Source organism: Pundamilia nyererei, unplaced genomic scaffold (genome assembly GCF_000239375.1).
Source record: "Pundamilia nyererei isolate P.nyererei 1_Seehausen unplaced genomic scaffold, PunNye1.0 scaffold00169, whole genome shotgun sequence".
NCBI classification, from domain to species: Eukaryota; Metazoa; Chordata; class Actinopteri; order Cichliformes; family Cichlidae; genus Pundamilia; species Pundamilia nyererei.
Window position 1 is genome coordinate 1267616 of NW_005187570.1, and position 15927 is coordinate 1283542.

Consider the following 15927-nt stretch of genomic DNA (forward strand, 5'->3'; position numbering starts at 1 on the left):
TTAATGTTTTGTTTCCTTTACAATATTATACTTTAATGTATAATATTGTAAAGGAAACAAAACATCAATCAAAAAATTGCTCTCTTTTTTATTCGGGCTACTTACATTTATTTTGGGCTACCAAAAACTGAAGAGTCCCTGCCCGAAGGGCTACCAGGAATTTTGAAATTTTGAGAACCCTGCAGGGTGTACCCCGCCTCTCGCTGGGATAGGCTCCAGCGCCCCCCGCGACCCTGAAAAGGATAAGCGGAAGCGAATGGATGGATAGATGGATGGAAAAAAGCACTATGCTGCTAAAAAATGGTTAATGTGTATGGCGGGGCGTGGCCTGCAGTGCCTCTGCAGAAGAGGTGGACGCACCTGAGTATCATCCGCAATGACGCCTTGCCACCTTAAAGTCTGTGCTCTCTCTGCTGTTGTGTTATGTGTCGGGCTCTGTGCTGGAAAGCTAAAGCCAGCTGCATGTGTACAGCAACCGTGTGTGAAAAGTGGTCAATAAAGAGATGCTAAAAAGCATGTTCATGCAAACATTGTTGGGTCTGCCGTGGTATGTTTACAATGGGGCTTTTGCTCCTGAACCTCTGCGCACAGCGTCTGCAAATCGGGGCTGTATGAAGTCACTTTCATCTTTACGCAAGACTGTAAGCTGTCATCTGTGAGGCGTGAGCGGTTTTTGTTTTTAACGTAGTGGGGAATAGCTGCTCAAATACGTATGTGGATCCGAAGTCCGAATTTAGGCATACTGGCAGGCCTCGTCAGAAGTAAATGCAAATAAATCTGCCCAGGCATCATTAAATGTTCTATTTTCTTCAGATATTTTTCTTTTCTTACATTTCTCCATACTTGGCCTACCTGGGGTTGAAAGTCCCGAGTCACACTCGCGGAAGCCGGGAGTGTGACTCTTATTTTGAGCAACGAAAAATAATAAAATATCATTTTATATTTTTTCAAGATCACCATGGTAAATGGCCTGTATTTGTATAGCGCTTTACTTAGTCCCTAAGGACCCCAAAGCGCTTTACACTACATTCAGTCATCCACCCACACATTGGTGATGGCAAGCTACATTGTAGCCGCAGCTGCCCTGGGGCGCACTGACAGAGGCGAGACACTGCCGGACACTGGCGCCACCAGGCCCTCTGACCACTACCAGTAGGCAACGGGTGAAGTGTCTTGCCCAAGAACACAACAACCGAGACTGTCCAGGTCGGGGCTCGAACTGGCAACCTTCCGATTACAAGACGAACTGCAAACTCTATACACAGTATAAAGACTAAAGAGCCGCAGGTTGCCGACCCCTGGTCTAAACAATTCTTTACGAGCAGCTTTTTGTCATTTCTTTAGACTTTCCTGTTTTGGGTTTTTCACCTGTAAGACACGTGTGGGTCCATCTGGCAGCACCTGGACCGACAGAACCCCAGAACCCGGCCTCATCTTCTGGTTGATGAACTGCTGCTCAAGACTAGGCTCCAGAAGTCCAGAATCTGGTCCCAGAACCACCTCTGCTCCATCATACAGACCCGCAACCCCACCTTTCACCTGGAGAGTACCAGTCACCGAATAGTGTAAAACTGAAGAAAGTCATGAAAGGAAAAACACAAGCACAATAATAAGCTAAGCTGGTGGTGCACCTACCTGTACTACCAGTCGAGGCAGGCCACAGGTCAGCATGCCTGAGCTGAAGTACCATGTCTGGGTGGTGCTGCGTCGTGAGTCTGGCCTCCTCAGCATTAGTGGCTCAAAACTGGGAGAGGTAAAGAAATACCTCTTACACCCAGAGTTCATCTCAGCTTATGGTCTGGGGTCATTAAATTACTGAAAATTACTCCTGAGAGAGAATTCTTAAACTGCAGAGAACAAACCTGTTGTCACTAACAGCTGCAAGTCCAGCGATGTCCAGTACAAGAGAGGAGTCCAGTGGGCGTGGCTGAGCTGGTTTGCTCTGTGGTGGAGATGAACCTTCATGACAAAGCATGCCAGTCCCAGTCATCCTCCACAGCTGGGAACGCTTTCCTGGTTCCTGCACAATAATCCATGTAAACAGAATGATTAGAATTTTCTATAATTTTCCTTTTTCCTCTCTCTCTCTCTCTCACACACACACACACACACACGCACACACGCACGCACGCACGCACGCACAGGAAAAGATAATGGCAACAGGTTTTCTGATCAGCCTGACACGTGCATAAAACTTGAGTTGATGGCAAGTTTTGCTGCTGGGTTGCTGCTTATTCACAGTAGTGGAGAGCTAGCCTGCACACTGATGAATGCGTTAACACAACTCCAGGTAGTATTTAAAGTGTGATATTAGCAATGTGACCATTTTTAAAAGAGGGCACCTATGACTGGAGATTCAAGCCATTGCACGGTTGTATAAGGACCGGTCAATCTAAGTCGCTACACTCACCAATAGACAAGTGCTAGTGACTGAAAGAATTAGATCTTGGATGTTAGATGAGCTTTCTCCAAAGGGTGGCTGGCCCTCGTTAAAGCCAGGGGGAGAAGCTTAGCAATTCGGGAGGGGTTCCAAGTAGAGCTGCTACATCTATTGATAGATTTAAATATATCACAAGCAATGTGATGGAGGAGACTTGTACGTTTTTCTTGAGAGGCCATTAGTCTTATGTTGTGGGAATGTGGATCTACGTCATATTGTAGCTCTTGTCTTTTTCTATTGCATTCATTTTGAGACATTTTGAGTTTATATGGCTGCTAACCTGGCCAGGTCTCCCTTGAAAAAGAGATTTTATCTCAGTGAGACTTTAAGGTAAAATAAAGGTAATAACTAATAAATAAATCAATTACTATCTTAAATGACTTGTAAATCAGTGCATTCTGTTTTACATTTTACAATGTATAACCTAACAAATATACTACCTTCTTCCTCAGGATGACCCTCTGAGTCTTAGTGTCCACATCTAGAACCAGTTCAGCACAGCTCACCAAACACTTCTTCCCAACAAGTCGTCTCTCGACAATCCTGCAGATACAAAATTAACCTTTGAACTTTAAAAAAAAGGAAAACAAAGAAAATGATGTCCTTTTTAATTCCTTCAGCCATACTGTGAGAAAGTGTGCGTGGCTGCGATGTAGATGAAGTTCTCATAGTAGAGTTTGTTGTATTCTCGGAAGAAGTTCATGTCAGCTGTGACCTCAGAAGATCCAGCTCCCTTCACAGTGAGTATGAGGCATGGGGGCAATGTAGGCTCATCACATGCGTAGTCTAGCACTGCGCCTGGCTTCACCTCAGTGTGCAGCTGCATGTCAACTACACCATGCTGCCAGAATCGAATAGGCACCTGCAACAATTAAAACAAAGGAGTTTATTCTAACAATTTACCTCATGCTCCATTTGTCTTTCATTTTTACTGAAGACGTGTAACAGATAATAAAGCCAACCCAGACACTTTTGCATGTGAAGGACACAAAAAGATAAGAAATAACAAATAACCAGACCATAACTGCTATGGATCTCAAAAAAAGATTCTGAATTCCTCTCAGAACAACACCCCCCAAGTTGCAAATTAATAATAAGACCCTTTGTCTCTGGTATACTATCCATTACAGGAGGTAGAGCAGGTCGTTTAACACAAAGCACATCAAAGCATCCTTGGGCAAGTTACTGAACCCTTGGTTTACCTAATGTGTGAGAGTGTGCATGAACGTTAGACAAAAGCACTTGTTGTCCAGTGTTTTGAGTACAGGCGTTGTTTATCTGACTAACACAGTAGCACCTGACAGTTAGGACCAACCTCAGAGGTGTTGTCAATGCGGAAAGGAGGAGGCAGCTGGTCAGTGTCAGTAAAGGAGATCTGGTAGGTGGCTCCCTTGAGGGTGATCTCTGTCCGTAGGAAGAAACAATTCCCCAGTGTGTCCCTTTTTAAAATAAGATACAAATAAAATCAAATAAATACATAAAATATTGTGAAATGTGTTTCTGTTTGTCTGTCTGTAACACCTGCTCCCCAGTATCCTTCTCTGTCTCAATCACCCTCTCATGTCCTCCTTCACTACATTTGTGAATCATCTCTGAGGTTTCCTGCTGCCTGGCAGCTCCATCTTCAAACTCTTTGTCTTATGTATCCACCATCTCTCAGTTGCCCATGTGCAAACCATCTCTCTAACTTGCACTCAGCTCTACACACCACCCTTGTTCTTGAAAATTGATACCAGCACATTTCTTTCAATTTCCAAGATTGTGTTAAACAATCTGAGTAAAACATCCACTGTCCTTTTTTCCGAGACATCTTCCTACCTGTGCAGGTATTTACACGAACCACTTTTCTACTCTTCATAGCCAAACTCACTTTTTCATTAAAAATCCTCTTCATTATTCACTAACTATTCCCCATCCCTCCTCCCGTAGATGTCTTTCTGAAAGTGCTGTAACTAAGTTTAAGAATATAATCCACCCACTGTTATCATCTTCAATGCCCTGTACCAACACAGAGCAGAGCAGCTACCTGAACACTACTCCAACAGAGGTGGATAGTAATTTTGCATCCTCACTACGTATGACTCTGGATACTGTAACTCCTCTGGAATATAGAGCCTCAAATCAGAAGTACCTGACTCCGTGGTATAATTCTCAAACACATAGCCTAAAGCAGATGACTCATAAGCTTGAGAGGAAATGGCGTGTCACAAATTTAGAAAATCATCATTTAGCCTGGAGAAATAGTGTGTTGCTTTATAAAAATAAATAAATAAGCAAAATTAAATTTTAAAAAGCGTCCCCCCGTTAAGCTACAACATCTTTCTATTCTTCACTGATTGAAGAAAATAAGAACAACCCCAGGTTTCTCTTCAGCTCTGTAGCCAGGCTGACAAAAAGTCAGAGCTCTGTTGAGCCAACCATCCCTTTAACGTTAACTAGTAATGACTTCATGAACTTCTTCACAAATAAAATGTTAACCATTAGAGAAAAAATTACTCATAATCATCTCACAGATGTAATATTATCTACAGCTACCTTTAGTACCATTGATATTAATTTAGACTCTTTTCTCCAATTGATCTTTCTGAGTTAGCATCAGTAATTACTTCCTCCAAACCATCAATGTGTCTTTTAGACCCCACAAAACTACTACTTCCTACAAAACTGCTAAAAGATGTCCTGCCATTAATTAACCATGGGTTCCTCAGTTTCAGCCAATGTGGCAACTTGTACATGGAAGAATGGAAAAACAGGGCTTTGTTACCCTACCCTGGTCATTGTCATTGGCTCAGGTATGTGGATGACACCTGGGTGAAAATCAGATCTCAAGATTTAAGAGATTTTATCCATAAAATATTCTCTCAGATTATTAGAGAAACAAAATTCATGAGAAATTTTTTTACAGCCAGTAACAAGATTGCTTTCAATGCAACATTCGATACCCCTCATCAAGTGACAGATGGAGCTGTTTATCATGAATTTGTCTGCCATGACCTGACCTAATCAAGTCATAGCAGACACAGATGAGAGAGGGACATGGAAATCAAATAATCCAGACTACACATATGCATAGCAATTCCACAGTAGTATATCATTCCAGCTTTTGAATTTTTTGTTTAGAGGCCACGCTACACATAAATAGAAATGGCACATTCTTTAAATAACTGCATGTGAATTTCATCAAGCTGGCTGCTGAGTGGGGAAACGTGCTCCTAGAGGGACTTTGGCATCACGGAAAGACAACATGGACATTTGCTAAAAGATTAATGTGTCTTCATACAGTAGGTAGCTCACCTCATATTTACATGAAAAGACTTGGGTTTGTTAACCTCAAAACCTCCTGACCATGTGCAATTGGGGATGTCCATGAAGCGCACACATAGCAGTTGGTCATAATCATTTCGTGGCCAGTGAAAGACAACGCTGGAGCCTGGCAGGGTGGAGATGTAACCATCCGGGTTGGCCGTACCCTAGGACACACATGAATATTTGTTGTTATGGGAATACTGGTTCCCTGGAATCACTTTATTACTTTATTTATCTTTAATTATTTACTTAGTTACCAACCAGCAAAGCAAAAAGAAGCACTGTTTTAGTCTTTGGGCCTGAAAAGTAAAAGTCCAGAGTGACCGGGATGTCAAGGCTGAACCTGGTTGGTTTGTTTGTTTGGTTTGTTTATGTAGGGACAGGATATGGACAGTTTTTTTTCCTGTTTGCGTATCGTATCTTTGCAGGTCAGAGTAAAGAAGTAGACAGGGAATGATAGAGAGGAGTATGAAACAAAGATCACTCTAAGCTGCCACTACTCTAAAACACCTGTGCAAAATAAATAAAAAATAAAATAAGTATTATCCAGAGTTTCTTTCACCTTTCCTCTTGCAAATTCTCTCTGAGCAAAGGCCAGTTTGTGTGTAGATCGGTTGTCCAGCAGGTAGCGTGGGGCAAAGGTTACGATGTGTGTGTCTCTATAGCGTCCTTTTCCTTTGCGCACACTGATACCTGTGTTAGTGAGACAGGGAACAGTTAATGAACTGACATTATATTTTGGGGGTAGTGAGAAGAGAGTGCTGTAACAGGCGACATTTAGGAACAGGAGAAAGATCCTTGTTGCACAGAACTATAGAATCAGGGCAAAAGGCCACTATTTACAAGGCACAAAATAACTCAAAACTGATCAAAAAAATGAGGGAGAATACTAAGAAAATAATTAGAGAAAAAATATTAACTCATCTAAAATGTAACCATGAATTTGTTGCATCAGTACTGACAGCAAATCATCCAGAGAGGTCACGAACACACTATGATAAAATCTGCCGGACATCATTCAATCATTCAGCTCACACCGATTGTGAATAGACCAACTTGCCTATGTTGTAAATGAGGCCAGGCCTGTTTCCATGTTGGATCACTTTGACTGCTCTGACTCCACTTCCTCCATCCAGGGAGAAGCCTTGACACCAGCCAGGAATTCCATCTGGATGGATCCCTTTACCAATCCGCATTGTACACCTGGGATCATTATAGATGGGGAAATAAATAGAAAGTAAGGATGAAGGAATCAAATTCTATACCTGCTGGGTAGAACTTGTGGCTTACTGTGGAATCCCTGTTGTTTATGGCACACACTTACATGGCAGGCTGTTCCTTGTCGGTGTAGCAGAAGAGTAACGGGCTGAGGCTACGGGCCAGCTCGTGCTCCTCAAACTGGCCTGCTGCATCAGTCTTGGTATTGTCCTGACGGAAAATTAATGGTAGACCTGAGGGATAAAACCGGCTTTAGAGAACAGAAGCTTCCGGGAAAATGTGTGCTTTTAATAATCAGAGTAACTATTGCGTTCAGAAAACATTACCAGTCTTGTTGATAAGCCAGTAGGGGGCAGAAATCAAGATTTTTAATGCTCCTTGTGCTCGTAAAATGATGCGAATGGTGAGACAAAGAAGACGTTTGTTGGTGTCATACAGCCGCATGCGCACTACATAGTTCTGAGTTCCCGGAGGAATCAGCAGCTCTTTACACACAGGGAAGTTCTCCAGCAGGACTCCTAAAGAACGATGCACATCATCAACATGGAGACTGAGAATACAAGTTTATGACATAAACACCAGCTGATGTTTGGCTAATGCTCACCCAGCTCCATGTTCTGTGAGGTGTCAGCAGCATGGAGCACAGCCTCTTTTCCCGGCTTCAATGAGCCTTTAATGGACATTCCTTTAATGTAGTAGCTGATGTCACAGGGCAGCAAATTGGCCAGCACCATGGTAGGCAGAAGGTAGATCGTGTGCCCTGGCTGTCGATAGATTTGCTTTGTACTGCCAGAAACGTATTTGTTGGCAGGCTGCTGGTCTGGGTAGTTCTCCTTTTTTATGACCACGCAAAACCTGCAAGACAGGAAGAAACATTAAGAATGGTATTGAGCGCAGGCGAGACAAGAAGAAAGAGCAAAAACATCTGACCAGATCTACCTGAAGTTGTGCTTGAGGCTGTCATCAAAGTCTGCTGACTGACACTCCCTCTTACTGCTGCTGATCTCTCCAGGCCGCTCCACCGTGGTCCAGTGGATAGGAACCTTACAGAAGAACAAGCCCAGGCCTTTAGGCCGAGACTGCAGCCGCCAGGAGGTCAAGTGGAGGGGGACTGCCAAGGCCTGGCCAGGCAGGATTGGAGGCAACACTACTGGTTCTGTCAAAACACACACGCACACACAAATAGAAGGATTTGACAGAAGACAAGAAAATAACATAGAATAACCCAAACTACATACAATAAAACATAATTAAAAATAGGATAAATCAGTGATTGATTGGATGGTTGATAAAATAAATGACCCTACAGTAGATGGGAAATTGAGCAGCGTCTTACTGTCAGGCGCGGAGGGGCTATCCAGTCTGACCTCCATAGGAACATCCAGTCGGTTCTTGACCATGAGGGCAGAGCGGACTGTGACCACCTTCCTGGCACTGCCCTCCATTGTGATGGAGAAGACCACTCTCACAGGAGGCAGGGCAGAGAACTGAGGAGCCATTAAGTATGAGGTGTATTATTAGCAACAGTCACGTCAAAGTCGTCCATCTCTTCACACTCAGAGTCTCTTAACTTCTGAGAACAGCTTAGAACCTTTGTAATTACTTTGACAAATGCAGCAAAGTTTGTCTTCAGCTTCTTTGTCCTTTTAACTCCAATGAACTTCATTTTTTTTATTTGTAGTATTAGATCATAATCAACAACATACAAGGTACATTATACTAGATCATCCTTTGTCATGTATTATACTGGGCTGCTATTTGTTGCCAGTCATTTGAAAACTGAAAAACCTGACTAGACTAAAGACTGACAGAGCTGTTCACAGTCTGATTTCCTGCTGCGTAACAAGCATTACGCTGTTACTGTAGCTTTAGAGTCTCTTCAAAATGCTTGCCTTCTCTGCTGTTCACTAATCTGGAAACAAGATGTGGCATACTTACGTAAACGTGTGGGTGGATAATGTTGGTCCTGCTGATAGGGCTGCCGACCTGTGGGAAAGTAAAGGAGCAAAAAATATTTAAGATGAGAAAAAAAGGAACAACAAAAAAACATCCAACCCTAGAAGGCAGAAAACCTTAGCATTACTAATATGAATTCTGTTTTTGAGTTGCGCTCACAGTGTTGGAAGAGCTGCTCCTGTCTGGAGCTGCATAACGAAAGAAAATGCCCACTTTGTCCACAGACACCGGCTTCACTTGCTCCCATCCACATACACGAACCAGCAGCTGGTGCAGTTTCAGCTCATGAGTGTGTCTGTATTGAAAAAGGCAGTGATACACAGTAAGGGTGCGTAGCTCTATAGAGATGAACCATCTAAAAATATGAGCTGCATCGTGTTGGAGCTCATTTACCTCAACCAAATTGCTATTCACCCTGTTAATGTACTGATAATTTTCTTTTGATTAAAAAGGCAAATGTGAAATGCTTTACACTAACCAAATATCATTCAGATTCTTCTTGCATATCATCATTTGAGCAAAGTAGACAGCTTTTTAACAACATCTTAATTTCAGACAGCTGCTTATTAATAGCACAGTTAAGCTGCTGTGTTATCACAAATAATCAAACCGGGAGGAATAAAGATTAAGACAGTCAACAGAGTCACTGGATGCAACGTGAAGCTGAGCAGTACCGATGACGGAGTTTCTCATGGGCCTCAAACTCAAAGGGAATCTCCTCCCCAGGCAGCACCTCTCTCCACTGGCTCACATTGTGGCTGTCATCAGATCCTGAACTGTGGACATCAGAAATGGAGTCTGCACTACTGCTGTGGGAGAGTGCTACCCTGTGGGAAACATGTAAAGAGCTTCAGGTACTTGTCTATTCTTTGTGGCTGAGGCAATTCTTTGCTGTGTAAATTCATGCTTCATTAGATACAAATTAAACCCAAACGGAGAAAGTTGTGGTGTTAGCAAACTGATGCACTCAGCATTAACAGAACTGTCAGAGTACAGTCAGTGTTCACTTGTTGGCAGTTCATTTCTATGAAACATGGTGTTTCTGCAGATTGTATGCATTAAGATCGTTATGGTTACACCTACCTGGTGGGTGTTGTAGTCATAGTGGCAAACCACATAGTACATCCAGTATGGTTGCGTAGAGCATAGGGGACAAAGGGCTGCCTCTTCTTAGACAACTTGACATCTGATAGAAACAGAATTAAAAACAGAGTTTGTGTATATACATATACACAGACAGACAGAAAGATAGATATTCAGATGGGTTACTGGAACAAGAAGGTCTAAGTGGATGACGGATGAGAATAGGGAGCAGAAAGGATAACAATAAAATTAAATATATATAAATAAAACACATAGAACTAATAATGGTTCATCCTAATACCAACTGCAGTATTATTTTGAATCCCTCAGTAATGTTTGTAGCGCTGCTGAGCAGATAGAGCTAGACTTAAATGGGTTTATTTTTTGGTTAAGAACTCTAAATGCAGACATTTAGACACATTTTTCCATTCCAAGTCATTTCTATTTTTTTGTATGCATGTTGTTTGTATGGTTGAGTACTATAACAGTATTAACAATTAATGATCAAGGCCAAAAGGAGTGATGTGTGCAAGCAAGAGAGTTTTACATCCAGAACAGGTTTTAGCAGTTCATCTACAACCAGAGACTGAAATGCACCAAGTATTGCATTTCACTTGGTATCACAAAACTTAACAATACTCACTTAGAAGCTGGAAACATCACATTTTTTTATTTAAAAGCTTTAGGTAACAGACATGAGGAGAAATGAGAGTGAGAGAGAATGAACAGATGGAGCGGCTCTGCTGTAAGTCGGCTTCTTGGTTATTCTTGTCTGTAGTTTGGCATTTTTAATACTGATATCAGACATAATTTATAGAGTATGATCATTTTGGTGCTAGTCAGAATCTGACTGAGCCTAGTATAATAAGGGAACACACAACAAACTGTGATGCAGTGATAAGAAGATTCAAACCCATCGGCCAGCTTTGCAAAATTTGCATGTTCTGTGTTGTTTGGTTACGACAGCTTTTCCCCACAGTCCAAAGACACTGTGTTGGGTTAACTGGTGACTCTGAATTGCCTGCAGCTGCGAATGTGATTCTGCCTGTCAGTGTTAGCTCTGTAATAGACCGGGGACCTGTCCAAGGTGCACCCTGCCTCTTGCCCTATGACTGGGATAGGCTCAAGTAGTTAAGAAAACGAATGGACAGATCAATGGATGAAGTGAGGCTATCCAACAGAAGTCATTTTGTTCTCACTTCTAAACAACTTGTGGCAATTTTGAGCAAAAACAGTTTGGGTTTAGTAGCTAAAATAGATTCCCAGCACGAAGCAGGTGCCAGTGAAATCATGGCGATGCTGACATCACGTCAGCTACAGTTCAGCTTCACAGGTTTAGTACAAGTACTAACGCGAATTACAAGTACTGAAATAAAGAGACTACTCAGAAGAACAAAAGGTCTGCAGAGCTTAGGAAAAAGCTGGCTTTGTGTACCAGTGGAAACACATGGGGTATGTGGTTCCTAAAAGAGACAGGCATGCAAAACAAGAACCTCACCAGCACTCCAATAGTTAAAAGAAAATCCCTAACTGTGGTACTGATGCTACTGAGGAAGCTGAGTGGGTGGCTTAATCTGAACTGTACCTCTGGAATGAATCTGCTGCTCGAGGCAAGTCAAGCTGGCTGTGCTCCTAGTTCTAAGGTGAGCAAGAGGCGCACCTGATAGTAGAGACAGATAGTTGAAACAGAGACACATGCAGAGGGAACACACAAGAGGGTTAGTGTTATCCTTCAAACAAGAACACCAGCAATGCACTGAAAATCATCTCTCGACCAACACCCAGCTTCTAAACTAGGATAACAGGTGGGCTTCTGTTTTCTTACCCTGGCAACAATCTTACATAGTACTGTCTGAGCTGACAATACAAATAAAAACTGTTCAAAGAACACAATGTAACTGTTCATTCAGCTTTACAAAGTTACAAGACTGGAGATGTCATGCAGCTTGTCGTGCAGTGTTAGCATTGTACTGATAATGACACCTGAGTGCTGATGACACCTGAAACGGCCACTTTACCATTCAGGTGATTTTCAGGCGATTTCAGGTTTTTGGATTTTCTCTTTTACGCATTAAAAAAAAAAAAAGCTCTAGAATCCATTAGGTGTTACCGATTTGCTGTAACTTACTTTGCCCAAAGCTGGGTGGATCAACTGAAGAGCCTATCCAGGGCATAGGGGGTGACGTCTGGGGGGGCTGGTCCTCCTCATTACAGTAGTCAGCTATCCAGGAGCTCTTGGTGGTGGTGTATTGTTCTGAAAAGGCCAGACATACACATGAGCCACAGGTCTGCCATGTGGGACAATTTTAACACTGTAACTGGAAACACTGTGTGAAAGTCCCTCCTTACTTACCCAGCAGGACAGACGTGATGTTGATGTCCAGTCTCTGCTTGGCTCGAATCCCCATCTTAAGACGTGGAGGATGGAGACGACCGGCGGCCTGCTGCTGCCACGAAAGGATGCAGGGCCAGGGCTCAATAAAGGGCTCCCAGCCTGGCACGCAGACAGAGATCAACTTAGCAAAACACTGTGCAGTATGCAGTATCATGGTAGTATTAATTTCTTATTATTTTTTAGAGCTAAATACTGCCTAAACTCAAGCTCCTATTTCTGCTTATCTAGCATTATGTCAAAGTTTATAGCAACTCTTGGCTCTCTATATTCTTCTGTTATACCTTTCTACTATAAGGTTGGACTGTCTGTGGAAGTCGCTTCTCTCATCTCGGGAACAATGTTAAAGTCAAGCCCTTGCTCCTCGATAAATGGATGATTGGGTGAATGAATGTTTTTCTCTCATTTACACAATATAATTCACAAATCCTGGTTTTGCATTCAGAGCATTCTGTTGTCAGTAACGTGCCCATTTTAAAGAGCTGCTTAAAACAAGCAGCCAGAAGGAATCTGAGTTTCTCAGATCAGAGAGGAGGATGAGCTTTGATGGTTGTAGCTCTATACCTTTAGAACTCCACCCTAATGGACTCTTGGGTCCTCCACTAGGCCTCAGTCCCCCCTGTGAGCAAAGTGTGCAGTGACAAGAGAAGAGGCCTGGCCTGCCTACAGGGGCTGCACTTGACATGACTCACTTTGTTGATCGTGGTGCACATGATTCTGTTATACAAACCTGCTGACAACATGAAAATGAAGAGCCGTTGTTTTTCTAATGGCTGTAAAATAAGTAAACACGAGTTTCACACTAGGGCTGCCACGATTAGTCGACTAGTAACGATTATGTCGATTATCAAAATCGTCGACGACTGATTTAATAGTCGACGCGTCGTTTGAAGCTTTGTAAGGTCACAAAAGACGCAGGAATAAGTAGTAGGATTTAAGAGCGTAATAACGGACTGAAACAGAAGATGGCAGCACTGCATGTACAAGGATGCCAGCTGCCGTTAAACCCCGAAGAAGAAGAAGCAGCTCTGTCCCAGAATTCATAGCGCAGCCCAGCTCAGTTTCCAACAATGGTGGCAGCTAGTTAGTTTTAATGTTACTCTTATTATACTTTCTGGGTCACAAAATAAACGTTTAACATATTTTCAGGCGAGAATGTAACTGTATAAACCTCAAATATCTGTTCAGTTTATCAAGACACCACATATTTTCAAAAGCGCTCCGACGTTTTCGGAGACGTCTGTTACCCACTAGCTTGATAGCTAGCTGGCGGCAAGGCTCTGTCTGAGATTGAGAGATAGATTCTCTCAATCTATCTAGAGAGAGATAGATTGAGGTCACCTTGTTCAGAACTCTGTTGTGAAACATCCTAATACATTTTACAATGCCATTAAAACTCTTGTCAAACTCTGAAAATAACAGTCTACTGAGACACTACTTTTGATTAATCTGCATAAACATAAAAACACAGATGTAGGAAACAAAGAATGTTCACCATATTGTGTAAACATGCAGTAAGTAAATCCTATTACCTGACAGCTCTCTGTTGTAGTAGTCTCCAGACAGAGTGAAGCTAGCGTTGCCTTCATGGATGGAACCAATGCGCTGCAGCACGTAAAGTCCTTTAATGACAAAGACTCTGAGATCAGGCTGAGAAACAGGTGGATGCTGTTCATTGGATTTAGTGAAGGTGCTTACCTGTTTCATCTTATGCTTAAGGTCTAAAATTTCTAATACTAAAGTATTTTCTCCAATAACATAAAAGAAGCGCTTTCAATTTTGTTGTCCAACATTATTTGGAACACAAGCAGCCCATGTTAGTGGGCACGAGAACAGTAACTTCTAAGTGAATCTAATAAATGGCTTTGCTCAGCAGCAGTTGCTGAGGTAAGATTAAAATGTGCCACTTGAGCTTAAACTACTGGATGCTGACTAATCAATTTTAAATGTCTTTGGTAACAACCATTATTTAGAGAGACTTACTGGAAAAGGTTAGTTCTGCCAGCGGAATGTCACAGTCCAGGCAGTCATCGATGAAACAGATGCAGATGCTATCAGCCTTCACCTCCACTCCTGACAAAGGAGCCGAGTGGCTGCTGGTCCCAGAGCTAGCCCTGGCTCGATGATGACCTGCTATATTCTCAGCATTCTCCAGCAGCCATGTTGCAGCTTGATCCAGCTGACCTGATGGACAAATAATTGGATTTTTAGGAAGGTTTGCACAGATTGTTAAGCATTTCATCTACTTCCAGTTTTAATAGTCTCACTCACCTTTACAGTGGATCAGGGCTGTTTTGCAGTCCTCCTTCCTGAAACCAAGGTCTTCTAAGTGGGTTAGCTGACCCTCTGAGGGAAACATATTTTAGAGGAATAACAGCATATAATCAGTAATCAGTGCAACTAAAAATACAATCTAAAAAGTCAGGAATGAGGTAATAATGTAAAAAATTATGTGTATACATGCACACTGATCCAAGGAGCTTGGAAAGAAAAGCGTGTGGATTTCTTTAAGTTTCCTTGAATACGTTTCACCTCTCATCAGAGAAGTTTCTTCAGTTCTAATAGCAACTGGTGGAGAGTTCCAGTCTTAATGCCCACTCACATCCTGGGCCATTTGACCTCAGGAAATCACATGATAGGGTGGGGCTAGGTTTAACAGTGGGTTCACCCAAAACCTTGGCTGATTGTGACCCACACAAGTTTTCTCACCTTGGCTTAGTGTGATTAAGCAGAGGATCAATAGGGGCTCCTTGACCCTCTTGGGGGACACTCCCATAGGGCTTAAAATCTGGGACTCTCCTCCATTTGACCTTAGAACTGATGAAGCTTGTCAGATGAAATGTCTTCAAGAAACTTAAATGCATTATGTTGATCTATGAAAACTTAAAAATCTGTACAGCATACCTATAAGGGACTCAGTCTTCTGCCTGAAGATGTCTTTGGGTGCAGGGCTGGCTCCTTTGGTGGGGGGAGCAGTGGTGTCAGAGACATGAGGCAGTGGGGCACTGGCAGTAGGGAGAGACTTGGTGATGGCCAAGAAGAGCTGTATGTCGTTGTAGGACAGACGGATGTCTAGAGCTGGAAACTGAATCTGCCAGAAAATCAGATCCAAAGCTAACTTGGTAATCCATAATGTTACATTCTGTGAAGAAATACTGGGAAATACTCCATATCTGCTTTCAAAGCTCTTTTTAACGTATGTCTTCTAACTTCAACTATTTTATGACAAAACTAAAACCTCAATCGTAGGACAAGTCTTTACCAGCCATGCTCAGCGTCACTGATATTTTTTTCACAAACTTATGTAGTTACTAGTTGAAGCTATCAAACATTAACAAAAATATAAACAATGAATGGAAATGATATGTGAATTAAATTTTATTGATGTTAGGGAAAATGTTCTAAAACACTTCCTCAGTAAAGACTTAGAGAAGAGAAACACACAGAACTTCTTGCTAGCAAGGGCAGCCTCCACTCTAAGAGACTCCAGTGAGAGAACTGCCCCGGTCTTTATTTATACTCCATTGAGCGT

The 15927-nt window shown here is 42.3% G+C and overlaps 1 protein-coding gene across 6 annotated transcripts in view; it reads right to left on the bottom strand.

Moving 5' to 3' along the window:
* The window catches only part of vps13d (vacuolar protein sorting 13 homolog D), a 79733-nt gene that overhangs the window by 23426 nt on the left and 40380 nt on the right, over window positions 1-15927 (bottom strand). For 4 of the 6 annotated variants that reach the window (XM_013914056.1, XM_013914055.1, XM_013914057.1 and 1 more), the window contains exons 34-58: window positions 15300-15486; window positions 14667-14741; window positions 14379-14579; window positions 13928-14017; window positions 12357-12497; window positions 12132-12257; window positions 11589-11663; window positions 10004-10106; window positions 9595-9747; window positions 9080-9215; window positions 8903-8950; window positions 8301-8451; window positions 7904-8120; window positions 7569-7819; window positions 7291-7482; window positions 7071-7197; window positions 6807-6949; window positions 6309-6439; window positions 5735-5910; window positions 3756-3879; window positions 3067-3302; window positions 2881-2983; window positions 1863-2020; window positions 1636-1744; window positions 1369-1539 (exon numbers count right to left, since the gene is read on the bottom strand). In XM_013914056.1, coding sequence (XP_013769510.1) covers window positions 1369-1539; window positions 1636-1744; window positions 1863-2020; window positions 2881-2983; window positions 3067-3302; window positions 3756-3879; window positions 5735-5910; window positions 6309-6439; window positions 6807-6949; window positions 7071-7197; window positions 7291-7482; window positions 7569-7819; window positions 7904-8120; window positions 8301-8451; window positions 8903-8950; window positions 9080-9215; window positions 9595-9747; window positions 10004-10106; window positions 11589-11663; window positions 12132-12257; window positions 12357-12497; window positions 13928-14017; window positions 14379-14579; window positions 14667-14741; window positions 15300-15486 — 3624 coding nt within the window. The remainder of the gene's footprint in view (window positions 1-1368; window positions 1540-1635; window positions 1745-1862; window positions 2021-2880; window positions 2984-3066; window positions 3303-3755; window positions 3880-5734; window positions 5911-6308; window positions 6440-6806; window positions 6950-7070; window positions 7198-7290; window positions 7483-7568; window positions 7820-7903; window positions 8121-8300; window positions 8452-8902; window positions 8951-9079; window positions 9216-9594; window positions 9748-10003; window positions 10107-11588; window positions 11664-12131; window positions 12258-12356; window positions 12498-13927; window positions 14018-14378; window positions 14580-14666; window positions 14742-15299; window positions 15487-15927) is intronic. The other 2 variants (XM_013914060.1, XM_013914058.1) reach the window with 1 other exon arrangement.